Source organism: Melanaphis sacchari, unplaced genomic scaffold, assembly GCF_002803265.2.
Source record: "Melanaphis sacchari strain LSU unplaced genomic scaffold, SCAv2.0 Contig0_pilon_pilon, whole genome shotgun sequence".
NCBI lineage: Eukaryota > Metazoa > Arthropoda > Insecta > Hemiptera > Aphididae > Melanaphis > Melanaphis sacchari.
Genome location: NW_020270366.1, coordinates 21,703,781 through 21,731,281, shown reverse-complemented (window position 1 = coordinate 21,731,281; position 27,501 = coordinate 21,703,781). Strand labels below are relative to the sequence as shown.

The following is a 27,501-nucleotide window of genomic DNA, read 5'->3' as shown; positions in this document are numbered from 1 at the left end:
GTACAATTTGTCACTGTGTGTAGCTTATCCGTATAAAACAGATACACCGTTAGTACTGCATATTACTGTTTTATCGGTAAACAGAACAGCAAAATAGCAATGAATAAAATTACCATCGTCAATATTATTTTATTAAAGAATAAGACGAGGAAGGGTAAAATAATTGAAAGATTTGGAGACCACAGGAATAAAAAAGTGGCGACTGTCTAAAGAAAAATGTGACTATTTATATTTTAAAATAATATAAATAAAATAAATTGAAGTTTTTTTAATTGAAACATTTTTAACTTGCGTACGATAAATAAAAATTTTAAACACGATCAAACGAACTTTTTATTCCCAAAATATACTACCTACCTAATCATAAATCTTTATTATAATATACTATACATAATATACTGTAAATAGATACATTAATGTACCATATTATTTAAAATTGCTTTGAGTTTTTGTCAGAAATGACTTTGATCTATTAAAATATGACATTTAATTTTATTTAATAAACAATTTGGACGTCGTAATTAGCGTTGTAAGCAAAATATCTATTATTAATCTCAAAAACATTTCATCGCACTTAATTCAGTGTACTATATATAAACAATAATGGCAAACGCATTACATTGCATCTTAATTTATTGTTAATTAAAAAATATAATTTAGTGCTTTATATTTCCATGAAAGTAGTAGGTACTATTACATAAATATTTAATTTAGTAATAAAATATAAAATTCAAAAACATGATTCCAAGTTTCATTATTGAATTAAATAAAATGTTAAAAACAAAGATTAGCAGGAAAGTATACACGAAAATTTAAAGCAGCAAGTATCAAATATTTTAATAAAAAATAATCTTATTATTTTTGTTAGACTTAAAAGTATAATAATTTATGTATACTGGTTCTGCATCATTATAGAATTAAATAGATTATTATCATTAATATATAATTCAAAATTAACTATATAATTAGGTTTAGTAAAAAAAAAAAAAAAAAGTAATGATAAAATAGTTAAGATTTAAAACGCAATATACATTATACACTGTACATTTTTATCCTTTTCATTCGCTACATTTATTTCCGTTTTATTGCAGATTTTAATCTTCTTTTGTGAAAAACAAAAAAAAAAAAAAAATAAGTTCTAGACATCAAATAAAAAAATCGTGTGTGGGTTCATATATGTATATGTGTGTGTGTGTATGGGTATATTATGTGATCTGAGGAGCACACTATATGGCACTGATGAACGACACCCGAGTTTTGCAAACATGCCGAAGACAAAGATTGAACACGCTTCGCTGGAGATAATATTTAATCACACAAACCCTAGAATCAGTTCTTTTGGTGACATATTATTAAACAACGCTATAGAAATCTAAATGAAAATAGACTAGTATTCTCCTTGTCATACAGTTATCGTTATTAACTGGTGTTTATAGAAAAGTTTTTCAAACAAGAGCTTATATCATCAAAATGGTATAGGTTTATAATGTAATTTTTATTTTAAAATAAGAAATTAAAATATATTTTACCGAGTTTAATTCGTACTAGTTTAATGAGTTTTATAGAAATTCGGAAGTTATAGTTAAACTATGTACAAACAGTTTTTGATCATAATATAACTTAAAACCAAAAAAAAACTTTCTAAGCTTTTTTATAAAATGTATTATATAATACTTTTTGAAGATATTTATTTACAGTTGCATGTTCTTTTAAATAATCTTTTAATATTCTGTACTGGGTTGGATTAACGCGGTAAGTTACTGAGTAAAACTCGTTGAACCGCTTAAAATATGGACCGGTAATGCGTGTTTGTTTGGTCATCATTTTTTTTTATACGATAATGATAAATTAGTACAAACATTAATAGAAAATATAATTGAATCGAATTATTAAGCCGTACGGCAACTGTAACTAAAATCAAACATTAGAAATCCTAAAACTCGGTAAGCCTATACCTAACCAATCCGATGCTGCAGACAAGTAAAGTTTGCTCATTTTGTATTACATGTATTTACGTACATATTTACATATTATGTAACACGTGTAACTGTGAATGTGTAAATTTATTTTTAATCTATTACTAAAATAACTTTAATTTAGATTAAGTTGATTAAAAATGCATTATAATATAATATAAAATATATGTATACTTGAATTTTTTTTTCTATTTGAATAGGATTCAAAAAATAAATTCACTGTTTCAAGTTAGAGGAAATTGGTAAGAAATATTATATAGGTTTATAATTTTGAAAATTTTTTTTTATGTTTATAATTTAATTAGACCGTGTTCCAAAAATATTAAATACTTTTAAAGTAATATATTAAGTACTATTTACAAGTGCTAAACAACATTATTTTTACAATAACGTATTTGCGATAAATTAAATTGTCATTAAATTTGAAATAGATTTATACAGTACAGTTTATTATGTTATGATTTTAAGAATTTTTTTATCATAAAAATTAAATTAATGTCCACACATCCCTCAAAATATATATAATTACATAATGCACGTATATTATTTTGCAATATAAAATATAATATGTTATCATACATGTTACTAAAGTTACTGGACTGACATAAATGTAAACGAACTTCATTAATTATAAATGTTATCTAACTATTCAATTTTTATTAGAATAATTCATTATAGTTGTTTACGCTTAAACCAATATTTTTTTGAAATAAATTCGATTTTTCAATTTTCTATGTAAATTATAGCATAGGTGATATTATGTGGTACATTAAGTCTTTTATTTTACCATTTACCTACATGTTCGTAATAACAAGAATATCCTTTTTGCCTTTACTATTATGGTACTATAAGCAATATTGTATGATGAATAAAATATCTTGTTAAAACGAATAATTGATTTTTCTTAAGAAATTATTATAATATTATGCGTATAGATGGACTGGGTACCTACGGGCATTGAATAGATTAGGGAACGTTAACAATGCACCACAACGTATGGTAATAATTTCAACTTAGAATATATGGCATAGATTATTCTGTGATTATAGTGTCTCGTTGTTATCTTAAGATATTTACGGGAGCATCATGGAATAATAAATTTCAACACTCTTAGTGCGAAAAACAAGCCATACAAGCCCTGAGGATGTCACCCATTCTACGGTCTTAATTTTTGGATATTTTTTTTTAATCAGATGAAGTACAACAGTCACTCTATTGTCTATAATATTATTTTATTATGATCGTAAAATTTATCTGAAAATATAATATAAACAAATTGTAGACAATATTCATAATCCAATAGGTTTAGATATTATTTTGGTCCAGCGTCACTAAATGTTTCATGATAAATATATATATAATATTATGTTTACATCAAAATTATTTCACAAATATTCTTTAAATAATAGTTTTCATGTATATTGCGTTATTACGCGAATGTATTAACAACAAGTTAAGTTAAGTATCACTAAGTAAAAAAAAAAAAAAAATAATTAATTAATTAAAAAACATAAAATTAATAGTATGATATTATAAGCTACCTAATAATAGTACGTAAATGCATTATATAAATATAGATACGCATAATAGTTAATGGTATTGCATTTACTAAAAATTACTCGACGTATAAAAGGTCACGTTTATATAATTGATGTTTTTAAAGCGAATAATAGATTTCTCAGAATGTTTCCCAAGTGATACGATTTTTTTGAACAATATCCGTGTACCTTAATTACAACCGTAACTATGATGGAACCAATAGCTCTACTGACATGTTGAAACCTTTAGAACTGACTTTAAAATTAGTATTTAAACGTATTTAAGGTTTTAAATTTAAATTTTTATCAACATTTTATGATAGTTATCAATACTAGACTATAACAAAAGTAGTGTATAAAATCATATTAATAAATTGATGATTAATTATAACTTTTTTTTTTTTATATCATCGTAAATAGTTACTTATAAGTTATTAAAACCAAAGTAAAACAAATAGGTAAGTATCTTTTACAGCACCTATTCGGAAAACTATCGAAATTCTATAGAATCTATATTATAGATTCTTGATATAAAATCGATTCGTCCAGACCAATCGAATGACGTGTTTAGGCCTAGTAATGAATTTTTAAAATTTTATTAAAAACTAGAAAATCAGTAAATAGTATAAATAAAGTTTATGCGCCTTAACACCGGTTTGTATAATTTATTTACCTAAAAGTGAAAAAGTCGTATTATTATTTTTTGGTCTTAACTATTATAGTTCACTTAAATAATATAATTGTCAAGGACTAGCACGGCATAAAATGCATGTGGTAACCCACGAGTTTGATAAGTATCTATAGTGATAACAATTAAAAAAAAAAAAAAAAAAATAGGAAAGAACCAGAAAAACCGTAAGAGACGTGTACATATCTGGAAAGCACATGCGTACGGTGCCGCCCACCGAGTAGGAAGGCACCGAGCGAAGCAGCTCGCCGCCCGTTGCTGCCACCGCGGCGCGCCGTCAGTGCACTCGCCGCAGACCGAACGTCCGCACCGTGTACGTACACACGCGTTGTTGGATAGGTGAAATTTCGTCGGTCCCACGTGCGTGGACCTCGTGCCACCGTTTTATTGTAGCACCTTCGATACCATCATCGGAAGTCCGAACTACTGTTTCAACCAAACAAGGAAACGTCGGCGATCGTAAATACTAGTTCACGGGGGGTGGGGATGTTCTAGAATATTGATAATATTAATATTATGACGCTTCCGTGTTGCTAAGAAAATCGCAAAACACACATTCGTCATGCTGTTGTTTTGCCAAAGACCGGACCGGTACGTAGTCATCTGGCTGTTTCAAATACTGACCGTCATCTGTGCAGGTAAGTCGAAAACATTGTATTGGATTGCACATGGCATACCGTGGGGATGTTGATTTATAATACCGTGTTGCCTAAACGTGCAGTGGTTTCAATTGAAGACTAGACATAAAATACGAACAGATAATTGAGCAATTTTTTTCAAATGGGTTACTTGTAAATTGTAATCATAGCATAGTTTGTTGTAACAATAATTAAGTACTATAATTTAGACGTTTTCAAAGAAAAATGTTCAACAATTAGCGGCGTATGTTTAAAATATAAAAATTAAGTAGCATGAAAATATGTTTAACTAATCCAACCTAATCCAACACAATAAATTAAATTTTTTATTTAATTATTTAAAAAAATAAATAAAAATATACTGGTTAAGTGTATGATCTGTTAAAATAATATTCATATTAGTATAAATATTGAAGAAATAATAATAATTAATCTGTTTAATAATTTCAAAGAGGAAATATGTTCGGTTTAATCCATAAGTTAATTCTTTTGTAGCTACAATAATAAGTATTAATGATATTAATAAAATAAAATTATAATAATAATAATAATAATAATAGTTTTATCTTAAGATGCAAGCGGAGTTAAATTGTTAGCAACATAGCATGGAAAAACATGTCAACAAATTATCATTGTTTTCATTAATTTATTTATTAAGATAAAAATAATATTGAAATATTATTAGTGTGTCAATTATTTATAACATTGGAGTCAAAACATTTTATCACATTATGATCAAATACATCATAAACTCCTAAAAAGCAAGAATTTTTCAAAAATGTTATTAATTGAAAAAAGTCATTATCAAAAAATAGTGTAATAATGGATATTAAAAATTTACAAATATTATGTACCTATAATATGTATTCAGTTAGACTTTAAAATTTTGTGCAAACCAATCTATTGATTATGATATATGAAAACCTAAGTATTTTTGTTTAAAGTTGGTTATATTCAAAATTTTTTAGTGATATTTAAGAAAAAAGGTAAGAACTATGGAATTATATATGTATGTAATTATGAAGTTTACAGTGTCTAAGCATTAATCTGTTTATATTATTGTACTGATTAATTATAAAAATAATAAAACAAAAGATGTACAATTATTGGTTATTTAAAAATTAAAAATATAATAAATTGGTATGAGCTTTGTTATATTAAAATCAATATAAATTTTTATTTTTATTAAAAAAAAAAAAAATCAAAATCTTTTTTTAATACAATATACTTTTGTCTTTTTACAAGTTTAGAGTTTAAAATTTGGTAGACATTATGATTTTTGAAAATAATTACGATTAATATAAATTCAAATCTATAAAATTTTTAAGTTAAAAAAATTTAATTATCATAATATATTGAATATTGTACTAGATAAAGTGAATATATTTAAATTTGAATCAGTGTTAACACTCAACAAATAATTACGATTATTATAAAATAAATAATGTATAAAATTAATTTTATAAATGTATTATAAAAATACTTTCAATTAAAAAACAATTACATTTGTTATTCTAATAAAGTAAGTTTATTTTCAAATGACAAACTATTTAAGTATTTCATAGATGCACAATAATATTTATTATCATATTTACAATTTTAACGTCATCGATTTTATTCATTTTTAATCAGTTATATTTGTATACCATTGTAAAAAATTATAATTTAAAATAATTTTATAAAAAATGTTATAACCTATTTTAAATGCAATTTTATTAAACATAAATATTATGTATAAAATAATTTAACACGAAATGAAATTTTGAATACTTCATCAGTTGTAAATGCAATTTATTCAAAGAATTTTTTAATTTCGTCTAAATAAATATTTAAAACAGAAAGATTATAATATATTTTCTTTGATCTTTGAAATATTCAATAAATGGTAAATTAATAACTTTATAAAAAATAATAATATATTGCGCATTTACAAAAATAAAAATAAAATGTACTATGTATGTCCTTTTTATCTAAAATACCATCGAAATATATAAAAGGGTGATTCCTTTAAGGAAGTCAAAAATTCTAGAACGAATAGTATTTTTCTTCTTTTGTTGTTTGAGTATCAAATATCGGTGTATGTGTACAATATATATTCTTATCCTTGTTCATAAACCAAATAGGTGAACCGTACAATAATAAGTTTATTTACTTTTCAAAGTTATTGGATCATTCATTTTTGAGGAAATTGTAAAAAAATAAACTATTACCAGTTGAGAATGAAATCCTTAGAATTTTTATTATTTATATGTTACTGTTTACAGACAAATCGGTACGTATAATCTGAACGGAATTTAATTTAATTTCAAATTATCATGCTTAAAAAATAATAATAATAATAATAATAATATTATAAGTATTTATTAATTTATTTTAAAAATGAGATTATAATATGATGTTTATTTTATAAAAGTACTAATATTTTTATACACATTTTTTGTTTGAAATTATAACTTATAGCAAAAATTATAGATGATAATTACTTAAAATAATCTTATCATAGTATAACAGTTAAACTGATACTAAAATATTAGTTTTATAAATTAAATTAATTATATTTACTACTTAGAAATATTTAAGTTGTATTTTAGTGAAAATAAATCTTAAGTTATAATATTAACAATTTAATACGGTACTTAATATACATTTTAGAAAATCTTGAATAAGATTTAAGAAATAACTAAAATACCCTTTAATAATAATTATTCTTACTGATATCTCATGACCATTGAAATAATTGTACTTTATAAAATGTTGTAGCATTTATTTTTATTAATTTTGAATTATGGATATAGATCGATTATTTCGACTAGAAATTGAATATTATAAATGTATATATTCGTGTATAACAGTTAGTATAAATATTTTTTTTGTGATTCCTTTTTTTTTTTTGAACATATTAAATTAATTGATTTATTCATTATTTACCAGATTTTTAGATTTTTAATTTTCTCAATGGTTTATATTCCTAAAATCTTGATGTATCATAAATATTTTTACCAGTAGTTTAGACAATGAAAATTTTACTAGAATATTAATTGAGTTACGTTTCTATGTAACTGGTAATGATCGAGTATAAGTAGAGTATATAAGCATAGTTCAGATTTCATACCTCATATTTATTCATTAAAATTATTATTGCGTTTATCCAAAATAGTAAGTTAAACCGTTTTTACTTGAAAACGTACTGGTTTTATATTTTCATCAAGATATACCATATTTTGTTTATAAAATAATATATTAAAATTTTTTTGAACACCGTAAACGTTTTAAATAACTCTATATTCAGAAAAAAAAATTGATTATTAATAAAATATAATATGACAAAAATAGTAAAACGATGACTATAATAAATGTTAATTTTAATAACATAGTCATGACCAATGCTGTTTGGTGATACTATTACATTATAGGCTATAGCAGACGACCACCACATCATTTTTGTCAAACACTGAACAAAATTGATAGCTATGGATTAATGTGATATGATCTGTGTATAGAGCAAGTTTCCTCTTGTTATTTGGGATATATGTAAAGTTAACACGGTTTGAATCGGAATTGCCAAAAACAGAACGTGACGTGAAGAACCTATGCCAACTTTCGAGCATCTCATACATGATACGATGAAGTTCAATAGACGGGGGACGTTTCTTCGCCAAGGGGGTGAGGATGTTCAAAGCTAAAACTTATGCATGCTTTGAATAATATCGAGTATATTATAATACGTACACTCTTACCCACACACAGACATCTAGCACTTCCGACTGTTTTGGTAAAATATCTATTTAGCGATATTCTGTCTTTCTTCCTTCTATCTTTTATCTTTCTTTACCTCTCCATCACTCTCTCTGTCCATTCCTCATTCATACATGCAACTAAAGCTTGTTGTATTCTTTGAAAAAATGTGGTTCATCGATATAATTTGTAACTACTGCTGGGTAAAGACAAAGCGTGATACGAACGCATGATACTGTACGATAGTTATATATTGTGAAAATTCTGAAGCGTATAGATACTACCGAAGTAAATGATTTGATTAAAAATGATGCTATCTCAGAAATTACATTGTTCTGTTTGCCACTTTGCCGTTAGATATTAAATTATTGCTTGATGAAAATATCTTATACTACAATTTGTTTATCGATTATTATAAAATTATGGTTATTATATGAATTACTCGGTGTATTTTACATGATATATTACATACTGACTATTTGCGTATATGCGTTTGTGGTTATGATATCAACAAGATACAATCTGTATATTATAATAATTAATAGTAAGTTCCATCGGCATATTGTACTGCGTTTAATTTGATATATATAATATATATATATCGTGGATTTAATCAAAATTATTAATAGAAAATTAAATATGTTTTGTTTCACAGTGTGATTGATTTAATAAGATTAGAATAACATACAATGATTTTGATAAAATGTATTACCTACTTAAAACACAAATATATTATCACAGTCATTATCATCATCATTATTATAATAATTATAATCAATATTGTTACAGTTTTAATGAAAAAAAAAAAAAAAATATATAATATAAGCACTAAGGGGATATTCGTTAAAAAAAATAAGAGTGAAATATTTTTTTTGCTTTGAAAATCTTTATTAAAAACTATAATGAAATTGGTAAATTTTAAGATCTCAAGTCTAAAAAATGGAGATATAGGGGGTATAATATATAAGAGAAATCAAAATATAGTATATTATTAATATGTATTATCTGAAATCCATGCACTTTAGCCTTCTATGGTTCAATTATTATTGAAATTAGAAGTGTTAACGTTATTAAACTCGTGTTTTTGTATAATCATACTATTATATAACTTATACTATGAACTATGTACTATATACAATAATTTTATCTACACTTCTTGTCATTATTTTGTGTTTGTTGTTGACTGAACGGAACGCAACATGAATAACAATATAATCGACGTGTGTGATTTGTTTGTCGACAATGAAGTAATCATTTCGAGAAAATACTTGCTCAAACTTCTAATTTCACACAAGTCACAGCGATATTCATGTAATGATCACATTAATATTATATTATTAACAGCAGAAACACGTATTTTGGCGTTCCTTCGACATCCCAGTGTCTATTTTCAGTGACTATCAATAAATGGATACATGATAATTAAATATTATCTTTTAATATATATATATATATATAACTCTTTCCATTCTTTCCTTCAAATGGTAAGCTCTGCTATCAATAGCACAGAAATTGTTAGTGATGGTAAACAGAGTGCGCAAAGTATTATTATTCTGATAATCGCAACCAAGAAGGATTGATGAAAAGCTTGTTTCGCACGCTGCCTTTATCTCCCCGTCGGCCCTTTGGGAACTTAAAAACATTGACGACGAAGAAACTTTTAACCATCGCTGCACGTTGAATATCGCATTCATATTATCCTGGGTGAAATCGGCTAAAAGATAAACTCGCCGGGGCACGTACTCGGCATTATCTTCTTATGTGTATACATGCACAGGGCCGACGTAGAAGAGGACTGTTTTTAATGTCGCAATGGTCTTAAACCTCAATAAATGCATAAATAAAACATTTTTAATGTAAATAGGTATATGTATACGAATTCCCATTTCACCGTTACGTCTAACCAATGGATAAAATATGTACACGAATGGCAACGCACCTATATACCTACCACATATTATATACCAACCATAATAAAAATAAAAATAATATAAATAATCTTTTAGATTATATCAGGCGTAAAACATGGTTACAAATTCTCTTGTAACTGTTCCTTGTAATAGTAGTGTAATATACAAGAATAAAATAATAAATATATTATAAATTATCAATTATCAATAGTACATTATAAGTTGTGTGTGTGTGTGTGTGTGTATATGTATGTGTAAAACAAATGCATTATATTTTTGAAAAATGTTTGTCATTTATAAAAATATTTCTTTAAATGGCATAAACCCCTCACTCCTAATTGTATATACTTCTGTTTTTTTTAAACTTATAATTTATAATATTTGATTATAATCTCACGAAATGTATCTAAGTACTTATACTATAGATATTCAGTTATTGTTTTTATTAAATATAAAGTGTATGTTTTCGTACATAACATAAATAATAAAATCATAAATAAAAAACTTAACTCATTAGCTGTATTAAAAATTGAATCAATTATAATAATATGAATTTCTGGTGAAAAATAGTATAATATTAAATAACCATCATAGTTTTCTCATTGTAATATATTTGCAAGATATTTAAGTAATATTTATATATTTCAAAATAATAATAGCAAATTTTATGATTACTAATAATTAATATATTTTTTGATTGAAATTTTTTTTATACTTTAAGTAATTGATTATCATTATTATTTTTTTTTTTTTTGAGTAAAACACTTTTTTGATGACTTTTAAAATAATGTTTATATTTTTATCGAGTTTTTTTCAATTTTATTTTTAATTCAACTGTACAAAAAATAAATAATTTAATTTAAAATATTATATATTTTATAATCTTAAATCGTTTTTTTATAATTATATTTAGACAATACAAGGTATTTTATATAGTCTTGTTATTTTTTACATTATATATGTATGTAGTATGTTATTCTAAGAAAAATCGTTTTAACAATATAATTTTATGTAAATATATAGAATAAAATATATTGCCTTAAGTTAAATTCTTATTTCTAATTTAGTTTACTCAATATTTAGACATGTTGTTATGAATTTGAATAAATTTAAAACCCTTTTAAAAGATTTTGTTGTGATCATAATTTCTTGAAAAATAGAAGTTAAATCAGAATATAATTAAGATACCACGAAATCTATAATAAATATAATGATATACTTAATGTGAAGCACCAATAGTAGTTATGTCTATCCAGTACACTATAACCATATTTTTTCTACAATTTAGAGTTTAGTGTTTTATATTATCCATCAAAAGTATTTTTCTATTTTAAATTCTAAAACGGTATACTCAAATAAATACATAATATTATATTTTACAAATGTTTTTAAGACTCTCCGCTTTCTATACCTAATATTCAAACCATCAGCACTTAAACGAGTATATTAAGATGCTATTTTTTCAAGAAATATTTTGTCCCAAAATAGTGTATGAACAATTTTGAAATAAGAATCGAGATAAAATTAAAAAAAGTTTTTTATTTTAAATTAAAGTTAAATGGTAGCAAACTGAAATTACCCAAAAATGGTCAATTTTTGATAAAAACAAACGATCTAAAGTTATACGCGTATTGTTTTTTGTTTATCAAAATTTGATAAAAACTTATACAGATTTGATATATTTATCCATATACGAATTCATGTGAAACCTTTTAACTTTATTTTTATTAAAATCAGCAACGATTTGTTCATACAATATCGTTATAAATCCAAATATTATTATATAGCTGCTCCAGTTTGGGTTCTAAATAAAACGCGATCGCATTGCTAACAAACAATAAATACATTACAGATGAAAAAATCAAATGGAATTCGTCAAAGTCGCCAACCATCGATTGATGAGAAGTGGTTTAAAGCACGCTGATACTGATACGCGAGTACATGGCAGAGCCAACATGACATGTCATATTTTATCATGTTTATGCAAGTGGATAATATTATGTATAGTAATGAAATACTGAAAACCGGAATAAAATATTATGTTATATCGTTATGGTATACTTAGTTATGATTTTTGCGTCTCGCGTCGTTATGTATTAATAAATCAGTGACATAAACGCGAAGAATAACAAACCACGATAGAGCTGATAAAAACTATATCTCGGTGGATACTATCGATATTATTCGACCAACCGACGTCGCCTTCTTTTGAAGAGAAAAAAAAAATAGCTCGTCACTGCGTTGTGTATTTAATAATATTATAGTATTGACGTTTGAAATGCACAAGCGCTCGTTGGAACGTGATTATCAAACATTCCGAGAAATAACGAAACAGAATTATTATTATTTAACGATCGTAAAGTACAACATTACAATGTCATCACGGCGATATTCGCTGTCTTGGATGACGTCACACGTATACCGTCTCGATGTCGATGTACAGTTCGACTGCAGAGTACTTATATGCAATATGTTTAATGGTCGAGAAAAAAGAGCGTCTTATTTACCGAGCTACATCTGCCCTGGCCAGTGACAACCCTGCAACCGTAAACGCCGCTGCTTTCGTCCGCCAATCGCGTTTTCAATTTTGGAACGCCAACGATACTATTATAATGTTTAAGAGTGGCGTATAAATTGTGTTTGTATTGTGCGTTCACCGATGGTTTGAAATTTCTTTGTCTTTCTTTCCCTTCCACCCATCTCACTCGCTCTCGCTCACTCTCTTTTCCTCGTGTCCCCTTCCCCCAACCCCGTCACACGGTTTTCGCAAGTCCGTGCCCCGTCACCACGGCTAAACACACCACACGTTATGTATGTACACGCATAGGGTAGGTAAGACTTTAGGGGTAGGCGTTGTGTGAGGTGAGTGAAGATTTCCGAGAAATACCTGAAAATTCTTGGCTCATACTGTCAACACCGAACTAGACTGTACTAAACTACGGCCGAACCGCGACGGCTGCGACTACGACGATGTCGACGGTCTATACTTCGTAGCCGCCGTATTGTTGTTTGTTCACTCGGAGCAGAGTCCCCAGGCAAACAGATTAACCGTTTGGCTAGGCAGTTGTGTAAACCGTTTCTTCTGCGCCGCGCGTTTAATATTATATAAACATATAATAATATACGTACACATGCACATAGTATAAATACATATCGTACCGTCTATCGTTCTCGTAAGATATTTTCACTTATTGCGACGTATAAATGTATACTATTATGTGCCTTTACGTATGTATAGTATTCGCGTAGAGATGATCCCTCTGGGAGTGGTGGTGAATGTCGGTCGGAATTTTCCGTAAAGATTTGTGCCACCAAGGCGTTTGTACTATAACTTTTTACACGCGACTTCGTATAATATAATAATAATATGTACATGGTGTAACTCGCATACGCACTACACTAAACATTCGGCAACCCCGAAGACGACAGATGTGAGCAAAACGTACACACACATTAAATACCATACTTCCATTTATATATATATACCTCATACAGATACACATAAGTAGTCGTCGACAACGTTAAATCGCAATCGAAACGTTGTTATTGCAGTTGGTTTTTTACAACTTTTGGACACCACATATATTATTATATTACTTAAGTCACGGACAGCATTTAACCGTATTATTCCGTCAGACACTTACACGGTGCATAGTTCTAAAATTAACTTTACCATTTCATTTCTGAAAATAAAGTACTAACACGCTAGAAATGTTGCGATAATGTAGCGTTAGCGCTGATCCGTATACTTTTTCTGAAGTTAATGCAGCACCGCCACCGTGGTACTGTGGCCGTCATAGTCATGGTCAGTTTGATATCTCCATAAAGTTGGAGTATATTACACTATGCTCAGGGTCGAAAACATTTCCATTAATATGATTGAATTATTTAAGCATTTTGTTATTAGTATTTACTTACATTGTTATGAGGTAATTTGTAGTTAAAAGTTACCAAAACTTTCTTTTTTTTTAAACGAATAATTCATAATTTAAAAAAAAAAAAAAAAATGTTTTTAGAGTCAGCGCTTATATATATTTTTATTTATTTAAAAAATTAAAAAATTTCACTAGCTTTCTGATTTAATTTCTCCTCTTCTATAAAAAATAATTGCATAATATATTTAACTTCTTTCATTTGCTTACATTAAGCCGATATTTCTATTCTATCTACAATCTACATGTTTTCATTCATTATTTGAAATGGATTTCAAAAGCTATTAGTGTAGTTGATGAAAAAGAAAAATAATTTTATGCATAAATATGACTAAAAAAATGTCGTTGTCAACAATAAAAAAAATTTAATTTCAATATATCAGATGACAAGGAAAGTTTTTTAATATGTATAACCCTAAAATCTATTAAATTTTCTGTAAAAATGTCTCAAATCAGTATTAAATAACAGGTACAAAGTTTTTTAATGCTAAAAATATTTAATAACTCTCCAGTTGTTAAATAATTCTTTATTATTTATAATTATTTATTCGTTTTTCAACACCAGTAGAAAGACTGTTTTTACGATTTTATAGTAGTACCTATCTGTTCAAAACTTTCTTGATAAGCAATTTAAAAAAAAGCTTGTTTTAAAAATTAAATTACAACTATGGCATTTAATTTAAAGTAACATTATCAATAGTTTTTTTAATATTTTTATGTTTTGGCTTTTTATATTGTAATTGATAATTTTATAAGTGGTTTTATTAAACTATAACATTTTTTATTAAATACTTTACTGAAATGCAATTAGTAATTGATTGTTTTTTTTTTAGAGTTATCTACTCATCTTGTGTATACTACCATAAGAAAATACAAAGAAACTCAACTGTATAGAAAAATCGCAATTTTGCTATATTTAAATCTTTTTTCGTTGAAAAAACAAAATTAATATTTAAAAAATTTTAGTTAACATAACAAATAAAAAAGTCAAAGAGTGCACCCACAAAATATCTTCCTTAAAAATAGTCCCGTTACAAATATGTCTTACAAATAAAATATCCCCAGTAATATTATTGCTTACTTCATATTTTTATTATTATTTATTCTATTGAAAATATTACATAATACATTATAACATATAACAAAAGTTAAAAATACATATTTGGTGAGCTACCTGCTAAGAAATGACAATAGGTATACTATAAGTTGGACAGACTGTTGAAATAAGTGGTTCTTTACCATAAACATTCTACTAAGCTTATATATTAAGATAGGTATAGCATGTAATTTTTCATTTAAAAAAAATAAACCTTTATTATATTTATTTCAGTATCATAAAAATCATATTTAATTTAAGATAATACTATACGTCGAAATATTCATTGCCATTAACATCGAATTATTTATATTATTAATTAATAACTATCATATATCTATAGCATGTAGTATTTCAAAAAGAATAAATAATAATAAAAAAAATATAAATATTAAATAAGAGATAATATAACTGGAAATATTTTTTAACGTAAGATATTTGTAATGGGTATATTTTGATGTATAAGGTATTTTGAGAATGAGCTAAGTTAAAGAACCATAGCAATCAGAAAGTCCACTTAAAAATTGCATATTTAATTACGTTCAAGGCGTAAGAAAATGAACTCGTTCACGTTTACATTATTATAAAAGTACATAAACAGATTTAAGTTCTAAAAAAAAAAAAACAACAAACACTATCGTCTAGTTTAATTCGTTTTAATTATTACTTATAATTAATCTTAAAATAAAACTACTAGAAGTTTTTTTATGTTGTCATAATTCAATTAGATAATCAATTATTATAAAATACCTTAATCTAAATCCAATGTTACCACCAGATTATCGAATGTAATAAAAATTAAATCCATGTTATTACATTCAAATATAATTTAAAATTTCTGTAAAAAAAAAAAAAAGAAAAAAATATATCGCTTAAAAAAATTGTATAATCCTTCAAATAATTCTTAGTCGCAATATAAATGAAATCAGTTTTTTAATACTATTATTATGTAGATATAAATTACTATACAATAACATCTAAAAAAAAATATACAAATTTCAACAGAACAACCAAAAATATCATAATTTTACTTAAAAATAAGAATTCTGTTCACATTCACTTTTTATTTGTTATAATTTTATGTGAGTAGTGTTCACGAGTCGTTGGCAAAACAAGAACGTAAATATGTTTGTGTATAGACCTTGAAGAAACCATATCATGATGTAATATTTTATTTTACTCTACTCATCTAGAAAACACATTATATATTAAGTATGAGTATATAGATTAGTGTAAATTTAGTATAGCTTTAATAATTTCATTCACTATTATGCGTTATTACTGGTTAATATCATTCCTTACCTAATAATCAGCTTTGAAAAAAGGTACTTATTAAGTGCATAAAATATTATATGCAAATATTTTAAGAAATACTTTTTTCAAAGATGAGTGTGCAAAGTTCCCTTTAGATTTTCCCTTTTCTTTGTCTCTATTATAGGGCTGCACTATAAGTTATAGATACTTCTGCTTTTACTACTACCATTATAAAATTACTAAGGTACATACACTTTACAATGTGTGAAGTTAATATGAACGGGTAAGTATTTTTTTTTTTTTTTTTTAACTGAAAATAATTGTTGGGAATGTTTATTTTTTTCAAATTATTGATCGGATTTTAATATTTAATAAAACTTTTTTTTTTCTCCACATAAGTGCGCAAAGTATACTTTACGATTGTAAGAACTATAATTTTATATAACTCTGCTTAAAATATTTTCTCTGATAATACAATTATTGTTTAACTTTTAATTATTAAATTCATTTTTTATTTAATGGCAATAGCAAAATTACAAACTTCAAAGTAAATATGACTTCAAAAATTAACGGAAATATAAAAAAAAAATTAAGTAAAGAGAAACGCAAAACCAATTAATTAATCTGTTATTAAAATAACGGTGATTTGATGAGGATTTTTTGGAATACATTTAATATGAAAATAAGTAAGAAAACATCATAATTTACACTGTATTATAAAACCTGTACAAGTGTATACATAAATATTACATTAATTGATCTATGTAGGTAGTCCACGTTATATTTAAATTTACTGTCATACAATCATTATTTTGTACGTGTTTAGACAATATCATATTTTATGAATTAAACGATAAAATACAATAATTTAAAATATCAAGTAAATTAATTTGATTTCATTAATCAGTCAAAAATGGACAATATATTTAATTAATTAATGCGATTTGAGTAGAATAATATTTTTTTAAATAAAAGTTCTGATTTTGCCACAATACCTATAATGTTTTCAATGCATTTAGTTTTGTAAAATTGAACAACTTTTCAGATTAAAATCTATTATTATATACTTTTTGTTTTTCATTAATTTTTTGTTTGCCCAGGTTTAAAGTTAATTTGGTGAAACCTATTTAAATTTATCGTTATGATGTCTTGAAAATGACTGGGATTTTTTCTATGTGTTGTAAGTAAAAAAAAAAAAAAATGTCCATGTAATGCCGCATAATAACAATAATGTTATTTTTTTAATAAGTACACACCTTTTTATACAACATCTTATTATACCTTGTAGTCATTATGGCTTGAGTGCTCCTTTATAACAATGGTCGTTTTCTACGAAAAGTTTATTTTTTAACATTTACGTTTATTGCAAAACGCTTTTTGTCATCCATCTTCGAAACTTTGAGATGATATGCATTTTGAACTATTCATAACAGAAAAAAAATGTTATGTGAGTACTAGAACACCTCCTCAATTCACTAATTATCAAAGTCGGCGATAATTACGTGCATTAACACTACTCGAAAATGAAAAAAACAATATATTAAAAATAAGTCATTGCGTATATTATGTAACTAAGTTTGATATTACCAAATTTTCTTAAATATATTATAACAATAATATTACACTTAAATACTTAATATATAGATAATATTACGTTCATAAATATAAATATACATATATATATATATATATATATGATAAAGATACTAAAACAAGTGACTCCCACCATATTTTGTTAGGAATAAGACACATTTGTTTTATAGGTATCTTTTGCGTATGAAATACAGCAATCGTTTATAACTTCCAAAATTATAAAAGTGCAGAAACAATAGTGCACGCAATAGTCATAGTGTGATATGATATAATTAGAGCTCGAAAGTTGTTGGAGCTAAAAAGGTAAAATATATGTATGCAAATATGCACGAAAAAAATTACAAAATATGCATTAAAAATGATGTTAAAATGTGCAAAAATATTGTTCAAAATTCCAAAAAAAATTACATCAGATATTGTTAATAAATTAATAAAATAAAACGAGTAATATCCATAAAAACTTTTTATAACTGAAAAAAAAATAACTAGTTGGCATTTTGACATCTTACAGAGCTGAATATATTATTAAAAATATTTTTTCAATATTTTTTAAATTATGATAAATATATACCTTCGTTGATAATTTTTAGTTTTATATTCAATATAAATTTAAATATACAGGTTAAGTATGAAAAACACTCATTTTTAAAAAAAATATATAAAATATGCATAATATGCGTATAAAATAAATAAAATATGCACTTTTTAACTAAAATTGACAAAATTTGCATTTTCAATTTTCAATTTTTTAATTGCCCATTTTATAGTTCAGATTTCTAGCTTGGTCTTCTATAAACTGAGAGCATACAGAACAATATGCAATTCCTACAACTTCCTAGTCCTAGATAATATAGTATTGTATATAATATTAATATATCATTTTATTGGAAGACTAATACAAATATAAATATGAAAATATGAAATTAAATCGACGAAAGATGGCCAATTTTTGCAGTTACTATAACTACTATACTATTACACTGGCTATTGGCTACCGGTACTATAATAATGTTATTATCTTAATTATTGTGGCCACCGTATTATTATTATAACCGAGATTGCACATAATGGTTAACATATTATTGGGGAAGCTTGGCTTTTATGGGCTAAGTCTTGGCAGAAATATACACAACCTTTTTTATCCGTAGACAACCAATACTAGAGAATAATTAATATACAGGAAAGGAGAGAAATTTAAATATGTATCTTGATAACAATAAATTGTACTTTTTTATATAATATGTTGTTAGAACTTAAAAATTTGCATTCTGAAATACTTAAGTATTATATACTATGCAGTGCGATTTATTTTTACTTCATTTTGTTTGGTACGTTAAATATAATTATATATTATGTTTTTTAACTAAAAGGTAGTATGGCAATTGGTAAAGGTATTACGGTATGTTTGGGTAAACTAATATATTAATTACAGAAAATAAATAAACCCCATAAAATATTTACTTTGATTATTTATTTTATATTTTAGTTCTAACTTCATTAGCGGGACGTACAAACTTAGTAATATTAAAACTTATTAATGATTATACTCGTACTATTAACGAACGGAATATCACTATAATATGTCGAGTTTACATTATACATTTTCTGTAACTGGTGGTCTTGTTGAAGTATTGACGGTTTTAATAATAGAAAGTATATATAGTACTTTAAATAATAATAAGGGGTCTATGTGATAATAATTGTGAAAAAGCTGTTTTTTCAATTTATTATGCAAGTTGTAAGTGTTTCTTGTTTTCATATTTAATATATTCTAACCAAATGTAATTACTGACTCGTATGAATCTATTCATTAGTTCACGACACTTGGTTAGATTTTTCCTTTCTATCGTATATAGTAATAACTTTTTATTTTTTGTACCGGTAAAAATGCAGTAGGAATTAAAATTTACGTCTCAAAATGAAAAGGGAAGAATAAACGGGGTAGTTTTTTTTTTCATTCTCACTTGTTGTATTTATATTTCACCAATTAAAAACCACAAACCATTGAAATATGTTCTGAAACCACTATAATCACAACCAACTCCAATCATAGAGGTCTGGGTATATACTTCATAACGTTATTAACATTAAGCATTGACGTAAAAATAATTTTAATGTAATATATTATATAATATAACATTTTATACAACGAAAAAACTAACCAAAAATAAAATTGTTATTATACGAAGTAATGAAGTATGAAACTTCAACGATTTGTATAAGATCAGATATTAGTATTTTATGCTTTTATATTTCAAATTACTCAATGGTCATCGTACAAAAAATAAATTTTATAGAAGGTAAAAACATATATTATTAATTATTTATAACTAATTGAATACAATATTATGTTTATTATTTAAGTTTTATGAAAATTATCTAACAATGGTAATAAAGCTATATTATATTGAACACAAGTAAATATTAATATTTTTGTGTTATAATTCATTATGATAAATTAATAAATGAACTATAATTTATTTATAAATTATTATTACAGATAATTTATTTAACTCATATCTAAATTACTAAAATCATATTATTAATATTTCATAATATTTTTTTGTATTGATTAAAAAAAAAAAAAAAAAAAAAAAAAAAATGTTTTTATTGCATCACAAATATTTTTTGAATTCATAAAGTATTTTATGGTAATATAATCATTTAAAATTAATTATCAATTAAATACTTAATATTTTATAATATTTTATTATATTAGATATATTTATTATTATAATTTGGTTTAGTAACTTTTATGAATTTTTAATATTTATTATAGTAGTTACATAAAGATACAATATGATAATTATAGAATTTTTATGATGATTTAACATACAAATTTTATGGAATTCTGGTAGTTTTAAATTAAAAAAAAAAAATGATAGAAATATAACTGTAAGCCTCATAATATGTATGGAACATTTTTGAATATATGTAATAGAAAATACTATTTCAGAAATGATATCTACTATTTTATTAAAACAATTATATAACTATATATACATAAAAAAAAATTTATTAAAATAACTATTTAATGTAATAAATATATTTTAGTGGTCAATTCTTTACATTCCTTTATCAGATTATTTTATGTACCTACAGTGAGTACGATTGCTTGTAACTTGGTCTCTAATAAAGTATCTGTAAATCATAGAGTGTTAATATTACTTACGCCAACAACTATATGACAGAATTAAATTTACTCTACAGTAAATTAACTCAAAATACAATCTATATATTATACATAGTAAAACCTCGATAAATCAAAATTCAAGGGAAATGCAATTTTTTTGACTTATCGATATTTTTAACTTATTAAGTTTTAAGTTATCAAGGTTTCAAAAAAAAACGAAATCAACTAGGAGTTTTTAAAATTGTTAACGTAGGTGTTATACTATTATGTACGTTTTTAATTATTGTTATAAAATATACACAAACATATGTACAAATAATTAGAGTGTGTACCGATTGTTATTATTATTATTTTAAAATTATAATAAAAAGTGTGATTAAATAATGAATTGTAAATAGTAAGTAAATTTTTTAAATAACAAAGAATTTTTACACTCACTACATCGTAGTATATACACGTCGTTATACGTGTGGTCGATCGATCAAAAACTGTAGTAACTAACAATAATAAATATAGTGATAATAAACTAAATGAAAAACGTGATTAGGTTAAATTATCGGAAAACACAAGTCGATTAGACAGATAAATATAAAAATTGTCCATCATTTTCCTTCTAAATTCGGAACATAGATTATTCGAGTTATCAATAAGTTTTATTTTGAGTAATCGAGGTTTTTGCAGGGGAATGGCATTAATTTCGACTTATAAAGATTTTCAACTTATCGAGGTTCTACTGTATAATATATATATATATATATATAAACAGTGGAACATATTATATACAATTTATATACGTATAAATGATTATATACAATCAACTAATTTCTTAAAAGTGTTTATTTTATAACTCATATAATATGAAATTATGTTTTTAAAACTGAAAATACGTAGAAAAAATTAATTTTATTTGTTAAATATTATATTATTATTGATTAATTGATAAGATATTTCTGAAATTTTTTTATAGTATTTCAAAATTAATTATTATTTTAAAATTACAAACTCAATAGGATAATTTTTTTTTTTTTATTGAATTTGCGATTTTATCCAGTTGAATTTTGTTTTTAAATCTTCGTTAAACACGTTGAAGAGTATCTGTTCAACAACTTAAAACTATAACTCATAAACACACTTCTTAGAGATATCGTATAGTTACTTTATTCTTAAGATGTTAATTGAAATTATTTTGGTATTATTATTATTATTATTATTTAACACTAATAAACATCTTCAAAAACTTTTGTTCTGGTTAGGTAGGTGTGTTGGAAATTGTTTTGTTTTTATAGTTTTTGATACAAACCATCATATCAATTCAGGATAATGTTTGCAAATTATAATCTGTTAAAACTTTAAACAAAAAGAGTACGCAAAACAAACGAAACAAACAATAAAGTAAAATAATAATTTTTATTTTGTACTATAAATGAACATTTTTTTTCACACTGTACTAGAAAATAAATACTTACGATATGGTTATTATCAAAAGAATGAAATAAGGTATATATTACGTTATTTACTATGAATAAAGTTAAAATTTGCTTCGCTGTTTTCATTAAGATCAGATACAGATTTTATATCATGGCTACATACAATACGAGTATCTTCTTTAAATGTGGTAGAAAATAGTACTATATTTTTTATAAAAAAATGTTGGTAATATGTATGATATTGCGGTGCTTGGGGAGCGAGTTATTATTATTTTTAACATTATGATATTATTATATAGCGGTGAATGAAAATTACTAGTTTTTATACTATAATTTATTATATATTAATAATATTATTATATACTTTTTAAAGTAAAAAAAAACAATACCAATTGATCGTTTAAATGACTCTAAGTTATTTGGACTACTACGGTTCCAATACTATAGCTCAATAATAATTGTATTATAACATAGGAATTTGCGTATCTCTAAATATATATATATATTATCATAGTCAAACATTCATGACTGAGGTGAAGTGTTCGGTGAAAAATGTTGATCCACATATATGTAGAGTATGATTACGACTGTCGGCGTCGGGGCCATGGCACCACGGACAGATACCGCAGATGGTGACCGTCAGTAATTATAATGGAACAAGCCCGCGCACACACATAGTTATATATATATATATAAATATATATGTACATAATAGATATAAAATCCTTGACGGCTACCGTGATGGACACTTTGGTCGGACGAAACGGCTGTGACACAGTGGGTAACGGGTTGAAGGATTTTTGCGAGTACGTGTAGTAGTAGAAAATTTTGTAATATATCTGTATTTCTGTGTGTGTATGTTTGCAGTGATGAATAACGTGCCGGTTTTCAAAAACATCCGCGCCCCCTATAGTTTTACCGTTTTTCATCCACTCACCCTCTCTATTTTCCCAATGTAAACGTGACCACATGACCGACTGCATCAATCATAGTTTTTCCGCTCACAGTCATATCTACCTTCCCCACTACTACAAATTTGTCGTCTACCCCTCTCACCATGATTTCTTCTTCAATAAACACACACACACGCACACACAGTTTATATTTATATCATAAACAACCGCGATAGAAACATACTCGAGAATATACTGATGGATAACCTAACCCCAGGATCCGTTTGAAGACGGTAAAATCCTCGGTCAACATCATCATAATTTGTTATTGTTTTAAGACAGCTTTTTTTTTCATTCCACCATACCAATTGTTACTGTAATGGTTTTTGTTTTCACAATTTTGATTGAAATATCAAATAAGGTTACTCACATTATGCTCGACTAAAAACAGTTAAATTAAATTTAAAAAAAATAATGCGTAATATATTACAAAATGTTATACTTTATTTGTACATTTAAAAAACAATCATAAAAAATGTAAAAATATATAAGTAGACACGTGTCACAATACATAATAAACTCAGCAAAAACAAATGATATGTATTTATTTTTTGAATAATTATTTTAAAATTGTTCTTGTAGTATACTTGCAATATGTTGGTCAGTTATACAATAATTATTGAGCAATTAAAAATTTGATTTTATAAAAAAAATCCTATTTCAATTTTAAAATTAATTGTTATCCATATTTGTACTACGTGATTTTAACAACTTTTTCACATAAAAACTATTATTATTTATGTCATAGCAATGTTATAACAAAATAACTAAATCCGGAGTATGTATTATTCAAAAGCATACTATTATGTTATCATGTATACATTCAGTATGAAATTTTCTTATACCTAAAAGTTATTAACATTATTACTTAGAATAAATAAATTCAATTAAAATTGATGTTTTAGCTATAAATAAAAATTAAATGTATTTTATGTTTATAATATTTTTTTATTTTTATTATTCGTACTTAATTCAAGTTCAACGTAATCTAACCTTTGTAATATAAATTAAAAAAAAAAATATATTTGATGTATTATTATTTAACTAAAAAAGTGTTATACATAGAAATTAAAAACTTCAGTCTAATTTTCTGTTCCACAAATAAAAAACAAATAAATTATGGTAGGTATTTTTAGATTATAAATATATTATCAAAAATTACTAATGATATACATCTTTTCAACAGATTATTTCATTATGATTTTTTAACAGTACAATAACACTACAGGTTTATATTTGATATAAAATGTATACTTACTAATTGAAACTACTATATAGACTTAAAGATTAATGAAAAAGTAGGTATTCAACTCCTTTGATCATGAATTTCGTTTTAGTTATTCAAATTTAAAAAATTCTATAAAAGTGATATAAACTTTCATTGTCATTACTCATAATTCATAACAATAATCTTAAGAGCATGAATTTGTCTTAAATTATTGTAATAATTATAATGATTAATGAGAGTAATGGCGATGTTCGCTAGAATTTAACTAATATAGCAGTACATTCGTCAAAAATAATAAAGTTCAAAAAACTGCACCATTGTTGACTTCAGTATACCAATGAATATTTTCAATTACTCTTATAAGCATATAAAAGCATTTTGATATATGACTTTTGTTCATTTATTTTTACTTTATGCATCTGGTTATTAAAAATTTAATAATCCACGAACACAGAATTGTTGTCAGTATTGACAGACAACACAAAAAGAATATACTCGCGTTGGCGTAGCGATGAAAAACGAAATGAACAACGATTTATATGCATATTCTATATACATATATTTTAGAGGAATAGAACCAAAAAGGATCAAACAATAGACTTGGGTTCTTCTTCTCTCATTTTTTTCGTTTTTTATTTTTGTTTGAACACCTCTAATTACCATAAACTCGACACTGCGAAAATTTATCAACAGTACAATTTTAGAAAATATAGTATAGATAATATATTACGTATGAGTATTGTGTTCTAAAATTCTATATTTTATACGATTATTATTATATTTGCCATGTAGTTTTATTGTTGACATGACAAGTATATAGAAACCCTCGTCTCGGGCTGATAGTTCCATATACGATGGTAACAATAACACGTGTAGGCGTTATAGTCACACACGTACACAAACGGATATATAAAATAGTAATAATAATAATAATAATAATAATAACACAAATGCAGATACTAATGATAAACAATAAAAATGAAAATAGGAGAAGAATGGGCCGGAGGAGAAGATGAAAAATAAAATAAAAAAGGAAAAAATGACCCGACTCGTCTTTTATGTGGACGAATATGTGGTGTGGCGCACACAATAACGTATTGTTTACCATCGTCCTCTGACAGATACATTATTCAACGTTTCCCGGTTACTGCTGTAGCCCCCGCCGCCTCCCCAAAAGCTTCCTTTTACAACTCTTTTATATCACTTTATGTACATACAGACCAATTCCACCCCGTCGTCATACCCACTTGATCCCAGCGCTCTTCATTCTGTTCGGTGTCTACAATACACTCACACACACTTACATATATATACGTTCTAAACAGCTAGTTAAAATACACTCTTCGCTTCCCGCCCATCAGACGTGTCACAGCTATACATCCATATACATAAACGTACATATATAATATATATATTGTAAACGCTCGTCGACGATATTCCACTGTTTTAGTCCAGTGAAGTTTCTTTTGTATTTTATCGTTATTCTTATCGTTTTGCGGCCGAGGTGTCATTTCTCAGTTACGGTCCAACGCCCCACAAAACCCTACATGATATAGCCACTTCTCTGTTTTTGGTTTTCATAGTGATACATGCATGCATGTACAGTGTTATATTTCTATATTCAGTTGTATTGTCTCACAATTATTATATTGTATTTTGTTGTATATATATATATACCGGTATTGTTTTATTTAGTCTCGACATGTGGTCAATTACAACTGAAACTATATTGTATTATACGTAAATTGTACACCCATATTATTACGATAGGATAAATGATTATAACTCCTCGTTAAAGTATTTATGTGTATCATGCAGTTTAGTTATTGATTGGAATTGAAGTGGACTTGGAAATGTGTAATTCAGTACAATTTTGTCACTGTAAAAAGACCGTCGACAGAAACTAAAATTAAAACGCTGAGAACGAAACTAAACTATTCGAGTATCTTGAGATAACATATTAGAATATAGTGTTACAAATTTGAGTAATATTATATCATATAGTGAGCAGTTTGCGTGCTAGAGGGTTTCATTTAAATCTCGCAGACAAAAAAATGCACGATGTGTACTCTTTACACACTTTTTATATACATACAAATACGTATATTAACGGTACGTACAGTAAACTGAGTAAACATAATAATAATGCGCGATCGAATACTAAGAAAGTCCAATTTTCGAGTATAGCGAGTGAAAAACTAAACGTTTTCAACGGTATGCTTCATTTTTCTAAAATAGAATATCGATTGAAATATATGGTTTATAAAGTTAATATTTTATAAATTAATCACTATGTGATTCGTTATGATAATTAATAGTATGAAATAGACTTGGATGCAGCATAAACCTAATATACATGGTTATATTACTACTATAATACTAATATGTGATTAAAAATTC

At 25.5% G+C, this 27,501-nt stretch overlaps 1 protein-coding gene across 2 annotated transcripts in view; it reads left to right on the top strand.

The window, feature by feature from the left end:
• Positions 1-4,495: 4,495 nt before the first annotated feature.
• Positions 4,496-27,501, top strand: part of LOC112597484 (lachesin) — a 125,895-nt gene continuing 102,889 nt past the window's right edge. For both annotated transcript variants that reach the window (XM_025343566.1, XM_025343558.1), the window contains exon 1: positions 4,496-4,840. In XM_025343566.1, coding sequence (XP_025199351.1) covers positions 4,765-4,840 — 76 coding nt within the window. In that variant the 5' untranslated portion in view covers positions 4,496-4,764. The remainder of the gene's footprint in view (positions 4,841-27,501) is intronic.